Raw genomic sequence first — 25,651 nt, 5'->3', positions numbered from 1 at the left:
AGTCTGAGAAAAATCTTCATTATAAAGAATTATAGTTGAAGGGATTCCTTGCATGCTTGATTTACAGTATCAAAAAGAGGAAAGTTCCAGAAGAACTGGGATGTGTTCCTGACCATAACATTCTGAGTTGTTCTGGATATAGGATTGCCAGATCTAGCAAACAAACATACAGAATGCTAAATTTAGCTTGAACTTCAGATAAACAATGAATGACTTTTTAGTATGAGTCTGTCCATACTTATAGCAAAAATTCGTTATCTATATGAGATTAAAATTTAACTGGCGGTTTTACCTCGTAACCAATTTGATAAACCCCACCATTCTCTCTGTCTTAAGAATTCCTTTATCATAAATGTCTTTAGAGTGTGGAGATATCTTAACACTCATCTACATTCTTGGCAGGTAATGGGAGACAGAACGAGTATTCTTAGAATCTTACAGAGAGAGGAAAGAAGGGTCTGGAAAAGGGAAGAGTCTTTCTCAATGTTTAAGGGTACTTATCATACTTATTCCTGAACAAGGATGTTTCTCTAACTCCCATTCTCTACATTTCATCTTGACGTTGATCTTCAGAACAGCTCTGTGGCCCTCAACACATTCATTGGACTGGTTTTCACAGTTTTATAGTATGAAGATTGTCTTTAAAATGGTCAAAAGAATTAGCAAAAAATTGTGAAAATGTGGTCTTTACAAAATAAAAATGTGAATATCTCAATTTATCATGTACGTCAGAGCCTGGAATTGAGTGATGGGTACATGGCTGTGAATTTAAGAATCTGAGTTCTACCTGTAGGTTGATCATCTGATATCTGTCACTGAAGAAGTCATGACTTATTCAGGCTTCTGTGTGCTTACCTGTAGAAAAAGGCAGTTCAATAGAAATTCTTCTTTGAAAAACATAAGTAATTATTTACTTTGATATTTGACTTATGTAGTCAAAATAGGAATGGCCATTAAAGTGCTAAACTGATATTTAAAATATGGATATGATTAAGTATACAGACAATTCTTTCTTTATATCACAATATATGCACATCTTTTTATAAAAATTCATTCCAACTATAGAAGTTATTTTAGATGCTTTGCCTGTCATTAGTAATTGTAGGACATAAAAAACATTTTCTTTTCATTTTTCTAGGCCTTTCTTTGTGCAATGCACAAAATCAGTGAGATAAGAATGTCTTACATGAGGATTTGATTACGTGTTACCACCTAATTTTCCTGAGTTCATATTATTCCATTTGTAAGTCTTTAAAGTCATATTTCAGAACGTGAACAGAATTAAATTTTATAAGTTTTGAGGAAGTAAAATTAACTAGTAATTCTTTTCTGGAACATTAGATATTCCTATCTTGGATACATAACACCTAACAGGATTATAACACAGATCTGTTTTGTTTCACCTTATGCTATACACAGGGGAGAGTGAAGTATGCTTCATGTGTCAATTGCTTTCCATAATGCATTATTTCCAAGACTGACTTTCAGATCTTACCATCAGGAAACATGTTTCTGGCAGAGATAAATATAACTGATGGGGTCATACTTACTCTCTTTGGCTTCTCAGACTACCCGGCACTGCAAATTCTCCTCTTCTTGGTATTTCTGGCCATTTACAGCTTCAGTGTGATAGGGAATCTTGGAATGATTGTGATCATCAAAATTAACACTAACTACACACCCCCGTGTACTTTTTTCTCAGCCACCTCTATGTGGATTTCTACTATTCTTCTATCATTGTTCCCACAATGCTCTGAAGCTACTTGCAGAAGACAAAAGTATTCCATTTTCAAGATGTATGGTGCAATCCTTTTTCTTTTGCACATTTGTAGTGACTAAATCAATTCTATTTGCTGTGATGCCCAATGACTGCTTTGTGGCCCATTGCAACCCTCTGCTCTACACAGTTGCTGTGTCACAGCAACTCTGTGGCATGCTACTAGTTGTAGCATGTGCATGGGGAGCAGCACGTTCTTTGCTACTCACATGTTCTGCTATTAAACTTTCTTTTCAGGGTTTCAATATAATCAATCACTTCTTCTGTGAGCTGTCCTCCCTGATTTCCCTCTCTATCTCTGATTGTTAGCTCAATCAGTTGTTTCTGTTCATTGTTGCCACATTTTTTGGTTTTTTTTTTTCATTAAGGTTATGAAAGTTAACATCCTTGTGAAATTACAGTTGTACATCATTATTAGTCATGTTGTAGGTACACCACTTCACCCCTATTGCCCTCCCCCCACCCCCCTTTCCCCTGGCAACCACTGATCAATTCTCTTTGTCTATATGTTAGCTACCACCTATGAGGGGAGTCATACAGAGTTCATCTTTCTCTGTCTGGCTTATTTCACTCAACCTGATACCCTCAAGGTCTATCCATTTTGTTGTGAATGGGACGATTTTGTCCTTTTTTATGGCTGAGTAGTATTCCATTGTATATGTCTTCCACATCTTCTTTATCCAATCATCAGTTGCTGGGCACTTAGGATGGTTCCATGACTTGGCTATTGTGAATAATGCTGTGATGAACACAGGGGTGCATGGAACTTTTGGAATTGCTGATTTCAGGTTCTTAGGGTAGAAACCCAGTAGTGGGATGGCTGGGTCATAAGGTATTTCTATTCTTAACTTTTTGTGGAATCCCCATACTGTTTTCCATAGTGGCTGTACCAGTTTGTATTCCCACGAACAGTGTATGAGGGTTCCCTTTTCTCCACAGCCTCTCCAACATTTGTCACCCTTGGTTTTGGATATTTTTGCCATTCTAACAGGTGTAAGGTGATATCTTATTGGAGTTTTGATTTGCATTTCCCTGATGATTAGTGATGATGAGCATCTTTTCATGTGTCTATTGGCCATCCATATATCTTCTTTGGAGAAATATCTGTTCATGCCCCCTGCCCATTTTGTAATTGGGTTGTTAGATTTTTTATTATTGAGTTGTGTGAGTTCTTTGTATATTATGGAGATTAACCCTTTGTCAGATAAATAACTTGTGAATATTTTTTCCCAATTAGTGGGCTGTGTTTTTGTTTCAATCCTGTTTTCCCTTGCCTTGAAGAAGCTCTTTAGTCTGATGAAGTCCCATTTGTTTATTCTTTCTATTGTTTCCCTCATGTGAGGAGTTATGGTGTCCGAAAAGATTCTTTTGAAGCTGATGTCAAAGAGTGTACTGCCGATATTCTCTTCTAGAAGACTTATTGTTTCAGGCCTAATCTTTAGGTCTTTGCTCCATTTTGAGTTTATTTTAGTAAATGGTGAAAAAGAATGGTTGATTTTCATTCTTTTACATGTGGCTGTCCAGTTTTCCCAGCACCATTTGTTGAAGAGACTTTCTTTTCTCCATTGTAGGCCCTCAGCTCCTTTGTCAAAGATTAGGTGTCCATAGATGTGTGGTTTTATCTCTTGGTTTTCAATTCTGTTCCATTGATCTGTGCACCTGTTTTTGTACCAGTACCATGCTGTTTTGATTACTGTAGCTTTGTAGTATGTTTTGAAGTCAGGGATTGTGATGCCTCCAGCTTTGTTCTTCTTTCTCAGGATTGCTTTAGCAATTCTGGGTCTTTTGTTGCCCCATATGAATTTTAGCATTCTTTGTTCAATTTCTGTAAAGAATGACATTGGAATTCTGATTGGGATAGCATTGAATCTGTAGATTGCTTTAGGTAGTACGGACATTTTAACTATGTTTATTCTTCCAATCCATGTGCATGGAATGTCTTTCTATCTCTTTATGTTGTCGTCGATTTCTTTCAAGAAGGTCTTGTAGTTTTCATTGTATAGATCTTTCACTTCTTTGGTTAAATTTCTCCCAAGGTATTTTATTCTGTTTGTTGCGATCATGAATGGGATTGAGTTCTTGAGATCTTTTTCTGTTAGTTCATTGTTAGCATACAGAAATGATACTCATTTATGTATGTTGATTTTATACCCTGCAACTTTGCTGTAGTTGTTGATTGTTTCTAATAGTTTTTCTATGGATTCCTTGGGGTTTTCTATATATAAGATCATGTCATCTGCACACAGTGAGAGTTTTACTTCTTCGTTGCCTATTTGGATTCCTTTTATTTCTTTTTCCTGCCGAATTGCTCTGGCCAAAACCTCCACTACTATGTTGAATAAGAGTGGTGAAAGTGGGCACCGTTGTCTTGTTTCTGTTCTGAGAGGGATGGGTTTCAGTTTTTGTCCATTGAGTATGATGTTGGCTGTTGGTTTGTCATATATGGCCTTTATTATGTTGAGGTACTTTCCTTCTATATCTATTTTATTGAGTGTTTTTATCATAAATGGATGTTGGATCTTGTTGAATACTTTCTCTGCATCTATTGAGATGATCATGTGGTTTTTGTTTCTCATTTTGTTAAGCAAGCCTAGACATCAGAAATGGCAGCCAACCCACCAAATGGGTGTATCAGTTGTTGGCAGAACGTCTGCTTCTAGGGCTCTGTTCTACAAAAACAGATGTACATTCCAGTACAATTGTGGAGTGAACAATTGGAGATGGTGCAGTCCTTCAAAGCCGGGGCTGCTTGGTAGAAGGTGATGTGTGGCCACTGAGAACACACAAGGGGACAGGACTGAGTGTCCCTGTTCCTCTGTGGGACATCAGGTCCAAGGATAGGAAAGACCTGGGCTCCTGCCCACCAAACCCACTCACACTGCTTAACACACACACCTATATACGTGCAGGCACATGGGTCCTCAAAGATCATTGCCCTGTAGAGCGAAGAGTGAAAAGATGGATGGCACTTGTTGTGGGCACTTATTTCCCAGTCGGAGGAGTGGACCCTCTTTCCTTACTCACATTAAAACATTATTTTACTAAATGAAAAACAATCGTCAATCCAAATTCTGAAAAACGTAGATAAGATTTTATTCCTTAAGATATTTGTAATCAATCTAAGCGTGTAATATGCGATAATCATATTTTATAATTTGCTCATTGCATAACCTGATCCGTGGCCCATCCAGGAAGGGAAACGATGTGAAAGGTGTCTCCCGGCCTCACACATTCCCCTCTTGGTTTCCAGCTCTCGTGTCACCCTTTAAATGTGGTGCCTATCCCCAGATAAAGACAATAGTCAACATGGGGGCTTCATTTTTCATACATAAGCTTTGATGGAGCAGGAATTTTTCTCCCTAATAAAAACTGTTTTCTTGAATTTAAAAAGTGATTAATCATACTCCTCAGATATTACTTAGCCACACACAAAAGGCCACATCTTGTATGCGTCTGCTCAGCTGAACAGCCCAGCAGAGGTAAGTCCATAGAGTCAGAAAGCTCAGCGGGCCCCAGGGACGGGGTGGGAGGGAGGAGGACTGAGAGAAGAACAGGGAGAGGCCATCCCTTCCACGACAGTGTTCTTGAATGAGGTCAGGATGACGGTCGGGCAACACTGTGAGCGTCCTCCTGGCCAGGGAAATGGACATTTGGAAAGGATCCAGGAATGACATCCTGTTGAAGTGAACATCACAAGAAAAATTAAAGGCAAGCATTAAGCATGTGCAAGACAAAACAGAACTTTAATGAACTGGTGGTAAAGGGGAAGGGGCGGAAATCAGTGGTGGGACCACGGTGCAGGGGCTGAGGCTCGTTGCTGGGAGGACGTGAATGGTCTTTCCATTGCTTGAAGTGCAATCCAGGCTGAGACTCGAGGCGGCTGCGGCGCTGGACGTCGATCTGTGGCTCTGAGGTGTGGTGGGCACTAGAGTTGGAGAAGGGGGGCGATGTTCATCTGGGTTGGGATCTTTCTCAGGAGCTGGTGCTGCAGATCCAAGAAGAGAAAACCACATCCACATGACAAGGCACATGTGTGTGGTGACGGATTGTAGTTAGTCTTTGGGTGGGGGACCTGCTGTAATCTACGCAGAAATCGAAATATATAAGGCGGTACACTTGATATTTATGTAAGGTTATAAAGTACTGTCACTGCAATCAAGAATTAACATGGGTGAATGGTGAAAAAAAAAGATACCCCAAAGTAACCATGCCACACACACACATACACACACAGACACAGACACACACACACACGGACAAACACACACAGGGAAACCAAACGTGACTGTCTTTCCATGTTCCTCCCACGGAAGGGAAACGGCTCACCAATCAGGGAGACTCAGTACACGAACCACCCTCCAGAAGGTTTCCCGTATCTGGAGTCCGTGGGAATTGTGATGGGAGCCAGCTCATTGCTCCCAGCCTAACCCCAGCCTCTGAAGGCTCTGTGCTGAGCGGCCCGGCCACATTGCCTCCACACACGCCCGTGTCACACAGCCCGTGTCCTGCTCACCCTGACTCTCTGCCTCGCTGGGCTCAGGGTGCAGCAACTGTGAAAGCAGAAGGCGAGCTTGATGCTCCACCTGCGAGCCTGGCATGCTGAACGCAAGGAAGGCCAATACCCTTCTCAAGCTCGGAAAGTCTGGGGGGCTGGAAAAAGTCCTGGGGATAGGATTCCATCCACATGCTGAGAATGAAGGCCAAGGCCCTGAGGAGAGACAGGTGGGCAGCGGAGTCAGAGAACCGGCCTCTCTTTCCACACTGCCCTCCCAGGGTACCTCCGTGGGGGCCTGGGCTCCAGTGCCTCCTGCTCCTGCCCAGCCAGGGGCCAGTCCCACTTTCCGTGCGCGTGCGACCTGGCCAGTTTGGCAGAACAGGTCGCGTCTCCAAGGAGAGGCTGGGATAACACCTTGGGAAGTGAGAGCACTCGGTCCCTGGTGTGATCGCCCATCCTTTTCCTCAGGGAAGCCTGACACAGTCCTCGAGTGTCTCCTGGCACATCCCACTGGGATGCCAGTCCAGGAGGGAAGGGCATGGGGCCATCTGCTCTGTTCTTGCACACATTGGTTCACAGTAGGGTGCAGTGTATATCTGGCCGATGAGGGAACAATGGCCTTTGTCTCCCGCCCATGCTTCCTACTGCCCTCCAAACACCTCAGCCTTTAGCTCCTGTGCCTCTGTGCTGCCTGATTCACTAGGTGACCCATGTGGGTGACCTTCCCCTCCTGCTAGGGGCTGACACGGAGGGTGTCATTTGGCCCCTGAGCATGGAGTGGGCTCGCTGGGACGCAGCGGAGCCCCCACCGTGGAGGTTCTATGATATGAGTGAGCAGGATGCTCAGACACCTCCTGTTCTGTGTCCCAGGATGGGGAGTGGAGGAGGGACTGGGATGGGGATTGGATGCATCTGGGTGCTGTAGGAGCATCCTCCACTCCCCCCTGGGCTCCCACAGCACCCACAGTCCCCTCCAGAGCTCTCCTGGACTGCTGTCTTCTCTTCTTTGAGAAGCCGTCAGAACTCTGCCCGCCCGAAGGAATCACAAGATGTTGGGATGGCGGGTGCTGCCAGCAACCCGATCACAGACCCCACACTCCTCTCACAGTGTGGAGAAGGGAGGCCCTCCCACTTGATCCAGTGCCCACTCACTTTTTCCATAGGCGGGTGGGCGCGTCGTCCACTCTACAAAAGAGGATGAATCTGTAACTAGAGGAGACAGGAGGGCATCACATTGACTGTACTGGATGGCAGCTGCCTGAGGAGTCTTTTGTGACTGTCTTACTCCTACCTAGCACGGAGCCCTGGAGGGCCGATCCAGCTGACCTTTCATAGGGCTCAGATTCTCCAAAGGGCCGTCCAGGCAGGAGCTCATTGAGTCCCTACAATAGCCCTTGGTGGTTGTTCCTCTGTTCTCCCCATTATTCAGAGGAGCAAACTGAGGCTCAGAGAGGTATGCAGACCTCCCCAAGACTCCCAGCATGCAGGTAGCTGGAGCCGCAGAGTCCTGGGGAGGGGCAGGGCACTCACCTATTAAAGAACTCATCTAGCACCTCTTGTGTGGTGGCCACATCTGTGTATGTCGAAAGGAAGCTGTGGATAAAAGTGGTGTCGCACAGCAGGAAGGCGGGCACAAGGTGAGCCACCAGACGCTCGAGTGGAGTGTTGTGAACTGTCCACAGCTGGGGAAACGATCTCTTGTCCACTGTGGATGTGTGGAGAGCCTGGGGTGGCACAGAGGAGAGGCTCAGCGTCAGAGACAGCATCCTGGGCACCAGGAGGTTTGGGGCTGGCCGTCAGAGCAATGCCTCAAGCTCCCAGTGACTTCTAGCAAGAGGTGGGACAGGAGTGTCCAGAGTAGGAAACACTTCTGGTCTTGCGGGTAGAATCAGACAGGGGAATGAACGAACGTGTTAGTATCAGTACCAGTAGCAGATCAAGGTGTTAGCGGAGAATTGACAGCACCTGTGTGTGTTAAGAGCATCAGCCCTGGGGTTTCTGACAGAAGAGCCCATTGCAGAGAGGAGAAGACGGGGGCTTTCCCTGCGGTGGGATGGATTGGGACAGGAGGACAGGCAGGACGTTTAGTGTAGCACCGATGAAAAGACAACATGAGGTCCCACAGCAGTGAAGGGCTGAATCAGTCTCGTCCACGGTCTGCCATCCAAAATGTCGTGCAGCTCAGTGAGGCCCCGGCCCCTGACCTGGAGGGGCCATGGGCACGTGTTCCTCAGGAGGGCAAAAGACAGAGCAACACACATGTCCCAAGAGCCACACATCCTTTTGGGGAAAAGCATCCTTGTCCATCATGAGGCTGTGTGAGACATGGAGAAAGTGTGGAAGGATTGTGAGGTCATCATGGACACTTGGGGATGGGGTGAAAGAGGAAAATGTGTAGAAAAATGCAACGATCCCCTTGCCCAAACATGAGGTGAAATGGGAGAACAGTCTCTTTTCTGGGATTCGTAGAGTTATGGTGACAGTGACTTTGAATGTGGCCAAGACAGGAGCTGGGCAGTGCGGGCAGGTTGGGGGCAGAGATGGGGAGACAGATTCCTTCTGGAGCTGGACTGGTACCAGGGCCTTGTAGGACCTAGGGTTGTCTTTGGTGTCTTGGGGCCCTGGGTTCTGGGTTCTGGGTGTGCTGTGCACCTGCACTCACCCAGGACCAGCGCTGGCTTGTGTCGGCCGGGTGCCGCATCATCCCTTCCTGTATAATCAGGGAGAGGAAGGACTGATGTGTCTTGTCCTTTCCGACCTCCTGAGGAACGACCTGTAAAGACAGTGCCCGGCAGCCAGGCAGGAAGCCTCAGAGCACTGGCTGACTGACTTCGGGGGCACTCACACCTCAGTGACTCTCTCCACTCCAGACCCACATAGACAGATGGCCAACAGGCGCATGAAAAGATGTTCAATCTCACCACTTCTTAGGGAAGTTGAAATCAAAACTACCACAAGATCTCATGTCACAGTCATCAGAATGGCTCTAATGAACAAGACAGGACAAAACATGTGTTGCAGAGGATGTGGAGACCAGGGACCCTGCCTACGCTGCTGGTTGGAGTGCATACCCATGCAGCCAGTATGAAAAACAGGATGGAGATTCCTCTGAAAATTAAGAATGGAACTACCGTATGACCCAGCTATCCCACCACAGGGTATGTGTTCAAGAATGTGAAAACACGAATGGGTAAAGATGTCAGCATGCCTGTGTAACTTGCAGCATATTTGACAATAGCCAAGATTTGGAAGCAACCTAGTTACCCATGAGGAAAATGTGGCATATATACGCCGTGCAATACTACTCAGTCATCCGAAAGGAGGAGATCTGGCCTTCTGTGACAGCATGGATGGGCGTGGAGGGTATTATGCTAAGTGAAATAATTCAAGGGGAGAAAGTCCAATAGCCTTGTGACTACTCTCATAAATCAGGGATGACGGCAGCAAACAATCACAGGAGATAGGCTTTGGATTGGGGGTTCCCGAGAGGAAGTGGGGAGGGAGGAGGGTGACAGGGGTGATTAGGCGCACGTGTGTGGTCATGGATTGTCATTAGTCGTTATGTGGTGAACACGACGTCATCTACACAGAAATCGTAATATAATGATGAACCCCTGAAACTACGTAATGCTATAAACGAAGGTGACTCCCATCAGAAAAAGAATTGAAGGAAACTTGGCCCAGTTAAGAGGTAACTTGGGAATCCCCTTTCCATGGTGCCAGCCCTGTCCTGGGATGTGAAGATGGCAGCAGCACCAGGTGATCAGCTGTACACCCAGCAGTTCCCGCCAAGTGAGGATCCCCCCCACGGAAGGGAGAGGGTGGGGGCCGTTCAGTGGGGGCTCACAGAGGTGGCCTGAGCTGGATAGCCCGATGTAGGCCCCCTCGTGTTACCTTTGATGACCTCCTGGCAAACGGCCATAGGTGTGGCGTATGAGAGGTGAGCCACCCTTTAAAACGAGTAAAAAGGTTATGGCTCCAGGTCTTCTGGGGACCATAGACGTGGTAAGGCAGGATACAGCAGGAAAACATCTTTCCGTAGCAGCTGTCTCCAGCCAAGTGAGCTGAGTGTGAGGATCTGGGTGCCTGTTTGCAGGAGGCCCCTGCACTGTGGGCATTGTTGTGGAAAAGGTTACATCATTGCCTGGAAACCATGGTGATCTGAGCCACCTCCTCTCATACCACCCATGCAAGCAGTCCTCTGGGCAGGGCACTGCTCACCCCCTTTTCCATGCAGTATCATATGTGTCCCCAGGATCCCCAAACCACCTGTCTCCACAGGCCTCCGAGAAGGTCTGGGTGCAGCCAGGGTCCCAGCTTTGAGACAGACGCAGACACAAGTGCTCCTTCTTCCCTGTTCCTCATCCTGGAGAAGCCATGGTGCCTCGTGGGGCCATTCTGCCTCCAGTCTGCATGGGGGGGATTATCGTAGCCCATAGTTCTTGGAGATGCCCTCAGGCCCGAGTGGGAAAATACCTGTGAAATTGGAGGAGCGGTGTCCCATGTAGGGAATGCCTCTAACTGCTTTTTTCTTCCTCTCCTCTCCTCCCCTGTGTCTGCCTCTCTTCTGAGCCCACCCCATAGTCCGCCCTTCCATCTAAGGTCTCTGTGTGTACGTGTGTGTCACGGCTCACGTCCTGGATGCCCAGGAGGAAACAGCTTCCACAGAGGAAGGGATGGGCAAGAGCTTCCCAAGAACTGACAGTTTCTGTTGTCCACCGCAAAGCCTATGGGAAGGGTTCGAGTCTTGCCCTAGAATATCAGAATACTTCCTTCTGCTTGGACTCTTGTCTGTCATGTGCCATGGGCCAGTGCTTACCTGTTTATGGGCCTCAGTTTCCCAATTCTCCAGTGTGGGATTGAGTTCAGAAGTGCATAAGCATGAGCTCAGCAAAGGTGGCCCCTGCTCCCTCCACCCTAGGCGTGACATGGATGGGGAACACTCAAGTGTTCGCCTGCCCTGGGCTCATCCTCAGGCAGAAACTTGCCAAATGCACGACCAGGCTGCCGACTTCTCAGTCTCAGCCCCCTGCCCTCTCCATTTCTGACTGCAGTTACAGCAGCACCGCCTTTTCAGAGCCCCCTGAGGAAGCCTGGGAGAGCCAGGGCCCCATCCTTGAGGATACAGAGCTGGGTTCACACCTGGCTCCACCTTGAACTAGACTGTGATTCTGCCCAGGGCATTGAGCCTGTGAGGTCTTCTCATTCTCCCTCAATGGCCTCCTGTGATCCCCTCTGCTTGGTCTACACATGCTGCTGGAATCCACTCCCCTTGAGTGTGGCCTGAAGTTCGTGATTCCCTTCTACTCCGTGGAACAGGGCAGAGTGATGCGAAGCCAGTTCTGAGACTGGGTCCCAAACAGTCCAGGGCTCTCCTCCTGCTCACTCTCAGCTGTTCTCTCTCTCTCTCTCTGATCCCTCACTCTGGGGAACAGGCCTGTGTGTTCTGGGTTGTGCTCTAGAGAGGCTGCTGAGGCCTGGCCCTGAAGGAGACCCACCGACAGAGGGGCACTCAGGCCTCCAGCCACAAGGGGTCCCTCCAGGACCCAGAGTGCACTCAGAGGGGGAGGGAAGCAGATCCTGCCTCAGTTCAGAGCACAGCCTGACTCCCTGAGAGCTTCTGGCAGAGGCTCCCAGCTGAGCACTGCTGGATTCCTGGTCCAGTGCCACTGTCACATAATCAACGTTCGTTGGTTAAGCCCGTAAAGATGGGGAAAGGTTGTCACACAGCAATAACGATAGCTGCCTAACACTGTTGCCCTGCCCCTGGCCCTGGTCTTGCCTTCCTCTCTCCTCCCTCCTCCTTGACTCTGCTGCCAAGCTCCTTCTAGCCACGCTGCCCTCCTCTCTAACCTCCTCTCTGGCCAACCTCACTTGTGCCTCCAAGAGTGTGCACTGCTGGGCATTCCTACAGGCTACGGAGTCCTGGATTGAGGCAGGGCTGGCTCCTTGTCATGCTGCTGCAAATATGAATGTCACCTCGTGGCAGCCCTTCCAGGCCCCTCTCCTTCTGGACCCGGCGCTCCATAGCAGCATGGGCTTGTTTTCCTGGTGGCGTCTGCTCCTTTCATTCCTGTGGTTTTCATTTCCTGGTTTTGTCCAGCTACCCTTCCAGATCTTTATTTGGGGGGCACGAGCTTGTCGGGTCTTTTCAGCAGCAGCGCTCTGGAGTGCTCGGGGCACAGGTGTGGAATGAAGATCCATCCCACCACTGACCGGCTCTGTCCTTAGAGCCAAATAGACTTCCATCATTTGGAATGTGCTAGGTGGATCACAACTAAAGTTAGTCCTGTGACTGAGACTTTTGGTGGCATGTGATGAGTTATTGAAACACGGCCCAAATTACAGGAGCATAGCACTATCTTCCCAGATACCAGTGCATGGTGGGTGTTCCGACTGGAGGGACCACAATCTTTCACATGGCCTTCAGGAACCCATCGTTCTTCCATTGTGTGCCTTCTCCCTCCCTAGGACATGATCCTCATCTGCATCCATCAGCATGATTGGAAAGAACAGAACGAAATTCACGCAGGAGGATGTTATCAGCCGGGTCCAGAACTGCACCAGTCAGTTCCTTTTCTCTTCCCTCAGCAAAGAAGTGGTCATCAGCCACCACGGAGGCTGGACCACGGCATGCAGCCCCATGCCCCAAGAAGTGGAGGATGGATTTTGATGGACAGTTGAAGTTCTCTGCAACAATGAGTCGCCTGTCTAGATTTGTTGTGTGTTTTGAATCTTTGTTGAGGTTTTCCCATATGTCAGGCACTGTGCAAAGAGTTGGTGGCAGAAGTGATGGAGAGGCATCTTGCCCTGGAAGGAGCTCCCAATGTAGAGGGGGAGATGAGTTTTGGTGTCAATGCCTGCCACCCAAAGTGCAAAGGAGAAAGTGAAAGTGCTCGAGAAGCTCCGTGAAGCACTCTAGATTTGGAAGCTGTCTAGAGCTGCGATCAATTGAACTCCACTTCCAGACACCATCCAGAGATGTTTGATAGAGGAAGATGATGACAGGGACAATGGAAGCAGCTAGTTATATACGAGACATGATAAGGAACACTAGGCAGCCATTGAAATCATCCCCTCAAACATTGGAAAGGGCAGGGAGAATTATTCATGTTCAGTGCAAAGTGACTGCGCCGGTTAGGGTGATCCTGTCTTTAGAATAACTCTGTAAATTTGGATTCAAGTATAAATATGTTGAGTATATAAATATGAGGAGAGTGGAGGGCAAGACCAGGGCCAGGGCAGGGCAACAGTGTTAGGCAGCTTTCTGCTTTATAAAATGTTCTGTTGTTCGTGTCATGAAAGGATTTCCTCAATACACTTTGTGTACTGTACGAGCCGTGGAAACGCGGCTCACCCTTTTCTCCTCCGCCACTCCCTGACAAGCACCGTCGTAGTCTCTGCCTCTGTGAGTTTGATTGTTTTAGATAGCCCTCAGAAGTGGAACCATGCATTCTTTGTCCCTCTGTCACTGTCTTCTTCCATTAACATGATGTCATCTGGATTCATCCATGTCGTGTCCTATGGCAGAATTTCCTTCTTTACAATGGCGAAATAATATTGCCTTGTGTCGGTGTTGCAATCCAATGTACACATCAGGATAGATGCGGAGAGGGCTGATGGCCACTCTGAGTTTATTATAACCAGTGTTTCAATATATACATAGCTTACATCTGTTAAACATACACAGGTGCTCTGAACAATGTAATTAGCGAATGCCAAGAATTCTTAGTGATTTCTCAAGGAGCCCTCCCTCAGCCTCTGTTTTGATATTATCATGTTATTGCTGTGCTCCTATATTTTATCTCAGAGCATGCAAGGCCTCCTAGGCAACGGCCCCTCCTGCGCCTGATATCGTGTCTCCATCTGTGCCCCTGGGCGACTGGTGGCTGGCTTATGTTGCCTCCCTCTGGAGGTCTTACCCATCATCGACTAACTGGCCTTCTCACCTCCGGGTCACAGTTTGTTGGCAAGCCTTTTCCAGTGATTATTAACCCTTCCTACGTCAGGGGTGGCCACAGCTTGTAAGTGTATGCCACAGTTTCTGTACCCCTTCATCCGTGGACAGACACTTAGGTCGTTTCTACAGCTTGGCTCTTGTGAATGACACTGCCAAGAACATGGGAGTGCCTGTGTCCCTTCAGGTTCCTGTTTGGAATTTGGAGGATATATACCTAAGAATGGAATTAGTGGAGTGTATGTGATTTCCAGGTTGAATCCTTCTGGGGAATCTCCATAGAGTTTCCTATAGCAGCTGCACAATGTTACCTTTAGCACGACAGGATACACCAGGGTTCCAATGTCTTCACATGCTCACCAACACTATCTTTTGCATGAGTGTGTGATGAGAGCCGTGGTAACAGGTGTGATGTGACATCTCGTTTTGATTTGCACTTGTTTATGGTGGGTGATGGATGTTCAACATCTTTTCCTAGACTTTGGCCACTGACCTGTCTTCTTTGGAGAATCCTCTGTTCAAGTTGCTTTGCCCGTTTTTCAGTGAGGTAAATTTATTTCATCGGGTTTTGGGTTGTATGAGTTTCTCACATATTCTAGATGTTCACCCCTCAGCAGAAATGTGACTTGCAAATATCTTCTGTCATTCTGTAAGTGGCCTTTTCCTCCTTTCTAAGAAATTGTTCCAGCTCAATTGAGATTTCATGGGCACATAACATTGTCTAAGCTTGTGGAGTACAATGTGATACTTTAGGATACATCAATACTGGGAATCATTTCTGTAATAAAGATAGGTAACACTTCCATTACCTCAGAGGGTAAAAACTGTGTGTGTGTGTGTGTGTGTGTGTGTGTGTGTGTGTGTGTAGTGAAACCGCTGTGGCACTGTCCCAGCCCATGGCAGCCCTTCTGCGTGGTCCCCCTTCTCTCCGGCCTTGCTTGTTCCCTGTCCAGGGGAGCTCCTCTCCCTCCCTCCAGGGAAGGCCCTGTTTCCTCTCTGTGATGACCTGTGGTCTCTGACTGGGGGGCTCCATCCTGTGTCAGAGAATGAGAGATTGCTGCCCATGACCTGCCCCACAGCCTCCAAGGAAGTGGACCCCGCATAAGCTGACTTGGAAGGAGGGGAGGGCTCCCCACTTCTCTTCCTTTGGACTGTTTAGCAGGAAGCAGAGTCCCCTCCCTTGCACATACTGAATGTGAGGGACCCCAAGGTGGGCTGTCGCGGCAGGGGGACAGGGCGTTGCTGGTGGAGGAGGCTGAGGGGTGTTTCTCGGGCTCTGCCCAGGGCTAAAGGCCCTGACCGAGGCTCTCCCCAGCCCGCAGCTCCAGCAGCCCCTGCTCTGCTTCCTAAAGGTCTCCTTTGCTCACACAAGGTCAAGTGTTGTTGGTGATGCAACTCAAAGCTTTATCTGGATGGACACCTTCAAGGGCACGTCGATGTGTCCCTCACCTGCCCATAGAGGTCTCTTCCTGAGAAAGGGACCAAGACGGGGGGAGATTGGTGCAGAAAGGAGTGGCCTGGCCTACAGTCTCCTTTGGCTCGGAAGCAGGGCCTGGCTGCCCTACCTAGAAGCTGAATCGTGGAGGATGTGTGCTGGGCTGGCTGAGGGGCCCTGGGCCGGGGGTGTGTCGTGGGAAGGGGCTTGGCCGACAAGTGTTCCAGGACTTGGGGCAGAAGATGCTGTAGGGAGGTGATACCTGAGGGAGAGTGTTGGGCTGGCCCTTCTCGGCTCCATGGGCCACTCCCAGAGGCCCTGATGGCCTGACTCCTGTCTTGTCAGCCTCCCCCTTCAGGTGCCGCCTCCAATGTCTCTGGAGTCCCTGCTTTCCCAAACAAGCCTCAAACGTGGGAGCTGGACCCATGGCCATGGGTTTAAGTTCCTGCCGTCCGCTCTGTGGCCCAGGGTTCAGATTCTGGGCATGGACGTTGCACCGCTCATTACGCCATGTTGACTCCGTGTCCCACATGCCCCAACTAGAAGGACTCACAATTAAAAACTATACAGCTATGTCTTGGGGGGATTTGGGGAGAATTAACAAGGACTCAAACTCGATAAAGCAAGCGTAGATCTCAGAAATAGCAGCCAAACCCTGAAATGAGTATATCCATTGTGTGGGAGAATGTCTGCTTTTAGGGCTCTGTTGTACAAAAACAGAGATGCATTGACGCACATGGACCTTTCAGTATGGTTATGGGAGTGAACATATGGAGATGGCCCAATCCTTCAAAGCTGGGGCTGCTTAGTAGAAGGTGATGTGTGGCCACTGAGAAGGCACAAGGGGACAGGACTGAGTGTCCCTGTTTCCCTGTGGGACATCAGGTCCTAGGATAGGAAAGCCCTGGGCTCCTGCCCACCAAACCCACTCACACTGCTTAACACACACACCTATGCACATGCTCGCACATGGGTCCTCAAAGATCATTGCCCTGTAGAGCGAAGATTGAAAAGATGGATGGCACTTGTTGTGGGCAATTATGTACCAGTCGGAGGAGTGGACCCTCTTTCCTTACATTAAAACATTATTTTACAAAATGAAAAAGAAATCATCAATCCAAATCCTGAGAAACATAGAGAAGGTATTTTATTCATTAAGATAGTTGTAACCAATCAAAGCATGTAATATGTGGTAAACATGTTCTGTAATTTGCACGTTGCATAAACTCAACCGTGGCCCATCCAGGAAGGAAAACGATGTGAAAGGTGTCTCCCGGCCCCACACATTCCCCTCTTGGTTTCCAGCTCTCATTTCCCACTTTAAATCTGGTGCCTATCCCTAGATAAAGAAAATATTCAATATGGGGGCTTAATTTTTCATACATCACCTTTGATGGAGCAGGGATTTTTCTCCCTAATAAAAACTGTATTTTTAATTTAAAATGTGATTAATCATACTCCTCTGATATTACGTAGCCAGACACAAAAGGCCACGTCTTGGATGCGTCCGCTCAGCTGAACAGCCCAGCAGAGGTAAGTCCATAGAGCCAGAAAGCTCAGCGGGCCCCAGGGATGGCGTGGGAGGGAGGAGGACTGAGAGAAGAACAGGGAGAGGCCTTCCCTTCCACGACAATGTTCTTGAACAAGGTCAGGATGACGGTTGGGCAACACTGTGAGCGTCCTCCTGGCCAGGGAAATGGACGTTTGTTTTTTTTATTAAGATTAGGATAGTTCACAACCTTGTGAAATTTCAGTTGTACATTATTTTTAGTCACGTTGTAGGTACACCACTTCACCCTTTGTGCCCTCTCCCCACCTCCCCTTTGCCCTGGTAACCACCAATCAGTTCTCCTTGTCTATATGTTAACTTCCACCTATGAGTGGAGTCATACAGAGTTCATCTTTCTCTGTCTGGCTTATTTCACTTAACGTAATACCCTCAAGGTTCATCCATGTTGTTGTGAATGGGACGATTTTGTACTTTTTATGGCTGAGTAGTATTCCGTTGCATATACATACCATATTGTCTTTATCCAATCGTCAGTTGCTGGGCACTTAGGTTGCTTCCATGTCTTGGCTATTGTAAATAATGCTGCGCTGAACATAGGGGTGCATGGGACTTTTGGAATTGCTGATTTCACGTTCTTTGGATAGATACCCGGTAGTGGGATGGCTGGGTCATAAGGTATTTCTATTTTTAAGTTTTTGAGAAATCTCCATACTGTTTTCCATAGTGGCTGCACCAGTTTGCATTCCCACCAACAATGTATGAGGGTTGCTTTTTCTCCACAACCTCTCCACTATTTTTCACTCTTGGTTTTGGATATTTTTGCCATTCTAACTGGTGTAAGGTGATATCTTAGTGTAGTTTTGATTTGCATTTCCCTGATGATTAGTGATGATGAGGATCTTTTCATGTGTCTATTGGCCATCCGAATATCTTCTTTGGAGAAACGTCTGTTCATGTCTCCTGCCCATTTTTTGATGGGGTTGTTTGATTTTTTTGTTGTTGAGCTGTGTGAGTTCTTTGTATATTATGGAGATTAACCCTTTGTCGGATAAGTAACTTGTAAATATTTTTTCCCAATTAGTGGGCTGTTTTTTTTGTTTCAATCCTGTTTTCCCTTGCCTTGAAGAAGCTCTTTAGTCTGATGAAGTCCCATTGTTTATTCTTTCTATTATTTCCCACGTCTGAGGAGTTATGGTGCCCGAAAAGATTCTTTTGAAACTGATGTCAAAGAGTGTACTGCCTATATTCTCTTCTAGCAGACTTATTGTTTCAGGCCTAATCTTTAGGTTTTTGATCCATTTTGAGTTTATTTTGGTGAATGGTGAAAAACAATGGTCAATTTTCTTTCTTTTACATGCGGCCGTCCAGTTTTCCGAGCACCGTTTGTTGAAGAGACTTTCTTTTCTCCGTTGTAGGCCCTCAGCACCTTTGTTGAAGATTAGCTGTCCATAGATGTGTGATTTCATTTGTGGGCTTTCAATTCTGTTCCATTGTTCTGTGCACCTGTTTTTGTACCAGTACCATGCTGTTTTGATTACTGTAGCTTTGTAGTATGATTTAAAGTCAGGGATTGTGATGCCTCTGGCTTTGTTCTTCTTACTCAGGATTGCTTTAGCAAATCGGGGTCTTTTGTTGCCCCATATGAATTTTAGGATTCTTTGTTCATTTTCTGTAAAGAATGTCATTGGGATTCTGATTGGGATAGCATTGATTCTGTAGATTGCTTTAGGTAATATGGACATTTTAACTATTCTTCCAATCCATGTGGATGGAATGTCTTTCCATCTCTTGATGTCATCATCAATTTCTTTCAAGAAAGTCTTGTAGTTTTCGTTGTATAGATCTTTCACTTCCTTGGTTAAATTTATGCCAAGGTATTTTATTCTTTTTGTTGCGATTGTGAATGGGATTGAGTTCTTGAGTTCTTTTTCTGTTAGTTCATTGTTAGCATATAGAAATGCTACTGATTTATGTATGCTGATTTTATACCCTGCAACTTTGCTGCAGCTGTTGATAGTTTCTAATAGTTTTCCTATGGATTCTTTGGGGTTTTCTATGTATACGATCACATCGTCTGCAAACAGCAAGAGTTTTACTTCTTCATTGCCTATTTGGATTCCTTTTATTTCTTTTTTTCTGCCAAATTGCTGTGGCCAACACCGCCAGTACTATGTTGAAAAAGAGTGGTGAAAGTGGACACCCTTGTCTTGTTCCTGCTCTCAGAGGGATGGCTTTCAGTTTTTGTCCCTTAAGTATGATGTTGGCTGTGGGTTTGTCATAGATGGCCTTTATTATGTTGAGGTAGTTTCCTTCCATACCCATTTTATTGAGGGTTTTTATCATAAATGGATGTTGGATCTAGTCAAATGCTTTCTCTGCATCTATTGAGATGATCATGTGGTTTCTCTTTCTCATTTTGTTAACGTAGTGTATCACGTTGATTGACTTGAGGACATTGAACCATCCCTGTGTCCCTGGTATAAATCCCACTTGATCATGGTGTATAATCTTTTTGATATATTGCTGTATTCGGTTTGCCAAAATTTTGTTGAGGATATTTGCGTCTTTGTTCATCAGTGATATTGGCCTGTAGTTTTCCTTCTTTGTGTTGTCCTTGTCAGGTTTGGGGATCAGGGTGATTTTGACTTCATAGAATGTATTAGGGAGTGCTCCATCTTCCTCTATTTTCTGGAATAGTTTGAGAAGGATAGGTATTAAATCTTCTTTGAATGTTTGGTAGAATTCTCCAGAGAAGCCATCTGGTCCTGGACTCTTATTTTAGGGGAGGTTTTTGATTAGTCTCTATTTCTTTACTTGTGATTGGTCTATTCAGATTCTCTATTTCTTCCTGATTCAGTTTGGGGAGGTTGTATGAATCTAGGAATTTGTCCATTTCTTCTAGGTTGTTCAATTTGTTGGCATATAGCTTTTCATAGTGTTCTCTTATGATCCTTTGTATTTCTTTGGTATCTGTTGTGATTTCTCCTCTCTCATTCCTACTTTTATTTATTTGAGACTTCTCTCTTTTTTTTTAGTGAGTCTGGCTTAGGGTTTGTCGATTTTGTTAATTTTTTCAAATAACCAACTTTGGTTTCATTGATCCTTTCTACTGTCTTTTTTGTTTCAATATAATTTATGTCTGCTCTAATTTTTATTATTTCCCTCCTTTTACTGGCTTTGGGGTTTGTTTGTTCTTCTTTTTCTAATTCCGTTAGGTGTCGTTTGAGGTTGTTTATGTAAGATTTTTCTAGCTTATTGAGGTGAGCCTGTATTGCAATGAATTTCCCTCTTAGGACTGCCTTTGCTGCATCCCAAACCATTTGGTACGGCGCTTTTTCATTTTCATTTGTCTCCCGATAATATTTGATTTCTTCTTTAATTTCTTCAATAATCCATTGTTTGTTCAGTAGCATGTTGTTTAGTCTCCACATTTTTGGCCCTTTCCCAGCTTTATTCTTGTAGTTGATTTCTAGTTTCATAGCATTATGATCAGAAAAGATGCTTGATATTATTTCAACCCTCTTGAACTTATTGATGCTTGCTTTGTTTCCCAAGATGTGGTGTATCCTTGAGAATGTTCCATGTGCACTTGAGCAGAATGTGTAACCTGCTGTTTTGGATGAAGTGTCCTATATATATGTATTTGGTCCATCTGATCTAATTTTTCATTTAATTCTATAATTTCTTTTTGATTTTCTGTCTGGATCATCTGTCCATTGGTGTTACTGGGGTGCTGAGGTCCCCAACTATTATTGTATTTCTGTTGATGTTTCCTTTTAGTTTTGTTAATAGTTTCTTTATGAATTTTGGTGCTCCTGTGTTAGGTGCATATATATTTATAAGTGTTATGTCATCTTGGTAGAGCGTCCCTTTTATCATTATATAATGCCCCTCTTTGTCTTTCTTTATCAGCTTTGCTTTGAAGTCTACTTTGTCTGATATAAGTATGGCAACACCTGCTTTCTTTTGTTCATTATTAGCTTGGAGTATTGTCTTCCATCCTTTCACTCTGAGTCTGTGTTTGTCTTTGGGGCTGAGATGTGGTCCTGGAGGCAGCACATTGTTGGATCTTGTTCTTTGATCCATCCTGCCACTCTGTGCCTTTGATTGGAGAGTTCAATCCATTCATGTTTAGAGTGATTATTGAAATGTGGGGGCCTACTGTTGCCATTTTATCACTTGTTTTCTGCTTCTTTTGCATTTTGTCCTGATGGAGAGCTGTTACTTTGTATTATTGTCCTTCTGTTTATCTCCTTTGTTCTGGATTTTGTAACCCCTTTCCTTTTTTTGATTTTTCAGGAATGAGGTTCTTCCTGAGCACTTCTTGAAGAGGACGTTTTGTGGTGATGAACTCCCTTAACTTTTATTTATCTGGGAAAGTTTTTATTTCTCCATCCTATTTGAACGATATTTTCACTGTGTAGAGTATTCTTGGCTGCAGGTTTTTGTTCTTTAGGCTTTTGAACATTTCATTCCAATCTCTTCTAGCCTGTAAGGTCTCTCCTGAGAAGTCTGCTGATAGCCTTATGGGGTTTCCTTTGTAAGTTATTTTCTTCCACCTGGCTGCCCTTAGTATTTTCTCTTTGTCATTGACTTTTGCTAGTTTCACTACTATATGCCTTGGGGTTGGTCTTCTTGCGTTAATAAAGTTTGGAGATCTATTGGCTTCTGTCACATGGAGTTCCATCTCTCTTCCCAAGTTTGGAAAGTTCTCAGCTATTATTTCTTTGAATAGGCCTTCTGCCCCCTTCTCCTTCTCTTCTCCTTCTGGTATACCTATAATCCTTGTGTTGCATCTCCTAATTGAGTCTGATAATTCTCGGAGAGTTTCTTCATTTCTTTTTAGTCTTAGTTCTCTCTCCTCCTCTGTCTGCAGCATTTCTATGTTCCTATCCTCCAAATTGCTAATCTGTCCTCAATATTATCGACCCTACTGTTCAGAGAGTCCAGATTTTTCTTAATCTCCTCCATTGTGCTCTTCATCTCCAGTATTTCTAATTGGTTCTTCTTTATAGTGTCAAGCTCTTTTGTGACATAGCTCCTGAACTTATTGAGTTGTCTGTCTGAATTCTCTTTTAACTTGTTGAGTTTTTTAATAATGGGAGTTTTTAAATCATCGTCATTTAGGTTCTAGATTTCATTGTCTTTGGGACTGTTTTCTGGGTGCTTATCATTTTCCTTCTGTTCTGGAGATTTAATATATTTTTTCATGCTACTTGATGGCGTGGATTTGTGCCTCTGCATAGAGATAGAGTTTAGTTGATGCTTCTACTTGTTGTGACTGGTGTGTGTGGGGGGGCAGTTGTTTAGACTGCACCAACCAGGAACCCTGTCAGCTGTTACTGACTGGACCTGGACCCCTCCTCTTAGTCACAGTGGTCCTGTGGGGTCCCTCGTCAGTTGTGGGGCAATCACAAGGGGGCCTCAGGCTGCTGGTGCCTACTGTGGCAGCCCACTTAGACACACTCCCTCCTTGTGGTCTGCAGTGCTGTTGTGGGCTTTCCCAGCAGCCAGGAGCAGGATCATCTATAATCACCGCCTTGTCCTTAACACAGCCCACAAGATCACACTTGTCCACTATAGTTCCCAGCAGAGCTATGGGTATCTTCTGCAGTCTGTCATTAGCTCACCTAGCTGTGCTACTTTTGCCCCAGGGCCTTCCCGCTTTGTGATTGCCAGTCGGGACCTCTCCACTAGTGCTGTGGAGAGGCTTTCACTGAGACTGCTGTAGGAACCTGGAGTTCCCCCCTGGGCTACATACCCATTTCACCGTAGCTCCACTCTGCCCCACTCCACTCTCACAGGACTCTGGGAGCCCCCTGCCTCGTCTGGGACATGGCCAGAGTCCGTGGGCCTGGTGGTGGCTTGTAAGCTGCTGCCTTGTGGGGAATTCTGCTCTAGGGAGCTTCCTGGTGTTCCGTATGCTGTGCGGGGCCTCTCTACCAATGGTGAGCAGAGGCCCCCCTGCTGTGGGTGTGTGTGACCCTGGAGCATCCCCCCGGGCTGCAGAGCCAGGTGTTGGAGCTCCACCCAGTCCCCAAGCATGTCCATGGCAAGTCCGGGCACCCCCTGCACCGACCCATGTGCCGGAGACTGTGGGCCCAGCAGCAGCTGGCAGTCTGGTGCAGTGCCAGGGAATCCGCCCGCTGGGAGCTTCCCTTTGTTCTGGATTCTGGGCAGAGCCTCCCTGCTAATGGTGAGCAGAGGCTTTCCCTGCCAGGGAGGTGCGGGACCCTGGAGCCTCCTGCCAGGCCGCAGAGCCGGGCACTGGAGCTCCAACCATGTCCCCAAGCACATCCATGGGAAGTCCAGGCACCCCCTGCACTGACCCATGTGCCAGAGACCTTGGGCCCAGCAGCAGCTTGTGGTCTGGTGCGGTGCCAGGGAATCCGCCTGCCAGGAGCTTCCCTTTGTTCTGGATTCTGGGCCGGGCCTCCCTGCTAATGGCTAGCGGAGGCCTTCCCTGCCAGTGGGTGGGGGACCCTGGGGATTCCCCCTGGGCTTAGGTGTAATCGTGGGGCGCTTGAGTAGGGCTGTTGTCACCTGTTTCCACCATCGCTCCGTTGGTGAGTGTACACTCCCACCCTTGGTGCGTGGCAATGCTATGGGGGAGTCCGCTGGAAGAGAGACTCCTCCAGGAACTAGGCTGTCCAAGGGTTGGCGTCAGAGAGTTTCACCTATTTCCACCTCCTCCCAGTGGGAATTCCGTCTGCCTTCCGATGTATAGTAGCACGAGACTCTTAGGCATCTTGAGATGCTATCTGGATATCCTTAGGTTGGCTCCCGCCTGGCCAGCTGAGAAGCTCCGCTGCTCCCAAAGGTGGCTTTTTTCCTCTCTGGCTGGAGTTACTGCCTCTTCTGCTTTCGTCAGGACTGTCCCTTGTTGTGGGGGTTCTTTTTATCCAGTTTTCAGTTTTCAATCCAGGGTGATTCTTCCTAAAATTGTTGTAACCTGGTTGTGTTGTGGGAGGAGGTGAGTTCAATGTCTGCTCACAGCACCATCTTGACGAGAACTCCATTGTTCCCACTTTTAACGAGGTGAGCACACTGCTCATCATTCACACATCTTATGTGTTCATTGTTGTCACCACCCTAAAGATGCATCCAGCTGGTGGGCACCACAAAGTCTTCTCCACCTGTGCCTGACACCTGACCACCATCACTATCTTTTGTGGCACAATTCTCTTCTACTGTGCGCCCAACTCCAAAATCTCCAGGCACACAGTCAAATTGGCCTCCGTGTTTTATACAGTGCTGATCCCCATGTTGAATCCTCTGATCTACAGTCTGAGAGACAAAGATGTCAGAGATGCAGCCAGCAAAATATTGAAAACAAACTTTTTTCATATTGGATGCATATATTCATTCATTCATAAAGTAAATATTTACTTCAGTTTTTGCAGAATACCTTTCCAATTTTTGAGTAAACTGTGCATCAAGTGTTGATTTTCAAAAATAACTTTAGATTTTCAAAAAGAAATAATATGAGATTTAAGTTAGAGAGACTATATCTGGCTCTGATTTTATAAACCATAGAAGATCAATTATTCTGACTTTGTCTTTTTTTGCAAAAATGACATAATATGATATACTTCATAAATTGGTGTGTGGAACAAAAGAAAAGGTAGACAATATATTTGGTAGATTGTGCTTGCAGTAAATTCTGGTTCTGTTATCCTTTCCTCTTTGGTAACTGATAGATTGTAGATACTAAAGAAAAAAAAACAATTATATATTTTAAATTAGTGAAATGGATGACAAAAGAAATACAGCTTCATTTTCAAGAACCTCACAATCCAGGGTTGTTAGTAAATATCATAATAGAGTTGCTAGGGGGAGAGAGAGAGAGAAAGCAAAATCATTTGTGGCTATCAGAGGGATTGCTTCATAATTGTGTGCTTCTTTTACTTGGCCTTGAATGATAGGCTAGTTTTTAAGAGAAAAAGAGGGGAAAGACAGTAAGTTTTACTCAGGAGTTAAAAGTGTGAACCATGTTTAAGAAATGAATATACATAATCGAATGAATGACTCAGCAAATATTTTGGGCTACTATTTTATGCTATATGCATACAAAGTATCTTGTTAGGTGCACAAAGGAATGAATATTTGCATAAATTATAGCCATTTCTAAATTATCTCAGAAAAGAGCTCCCGTATATAGGATGAAAGGATTTACAAGAAGTCCAGGAATATCAGCTTGCTTCTTCAAATAAAAACAAAAAAGAAAATATAGGGGCCAGCCACGTGGCGCAGCTGTTAAGTTCGCATGTTCTGCTTCAGCGGCCCAGGGTTCACTGGTTCAGATCCTGGGTGCAGACATGGCACCGCTTGGCACACTGTGCTGTGGCAGGCGTCCTACATACAAAGTAGAGGAAGATGGGCACGGATGTTAGCTCAGGGCCAGTCTTCCTCAGTGAAATGAGGAGGATGGGCAGCAGATGTTAGCTCAGGGCTGATCTTCCTCAAAAAAAAAAGAA

General features: G+C 46.0%; 1 protein-coding gene and 1 pseudogene across 2 annotated transcripts in view; one reads left to right on the top strand and one right to left on the bottom strand.

Moving 5' to 3' along the window:
* Positions 1–6,420, bottom strand: part of LOC124232118 (ral guanine nucleotide dissociation stimulator-like) — a 32,275-nt gene extending 25,855 nt beyond the window's left edge. Inside the window, exons 1-2 of one of the 2 annotated variants that reach the window (XM_046649086.1) lie at positions 6,291–6,420; positions 5,501–5,762 (exon numbers count right to left, since the gene is read on the bottom strand). In XM_046649086.1, the coding sequence (XP_046505042.1) occupies positions 5,521–5,762; positions 6,291–6,375 (327 nt within the window). In that variant the 5' untranslated portion in view covers positions 6,376–6,420 and the 3' untranslated portion in view covers positions 5,501–5,520. Of the gene's footprint in view, positions 1–5,500; positions 5,763–6,290 lie in introns of those variants that run through there. The other variant, XM_046649085.1, reaches the window with a different exon arrangement.
* On the top strand, positions 1,507–24,835 carry LOC124232115 (olfactory receptor 5D16-like; annotated as a pseudogene).
* Positions 24,836–25,651: the final 816 nt, after the last annotated feature.

The sequence above is a fragment of the Equus quagga genome, unplaced genomic scaffold (genome assembly GCF_021613505.1).
Source record: "Equus quagga isolate Etosha38 unplaced genomic scaffold, UCLA_HA_Equagga_1.0 HiC_scaffold_2569_RagTag, whole genome shotgun sequence".
Lineage (NCBI taxonomy): Eukaryota > Metazoa > Chordata > Mammalia > Perissodactyla > Equidae > Equus > Equus quagga.
This window is presented reverse-complemented; position numbering and strand designations above follow the sequence as displayed.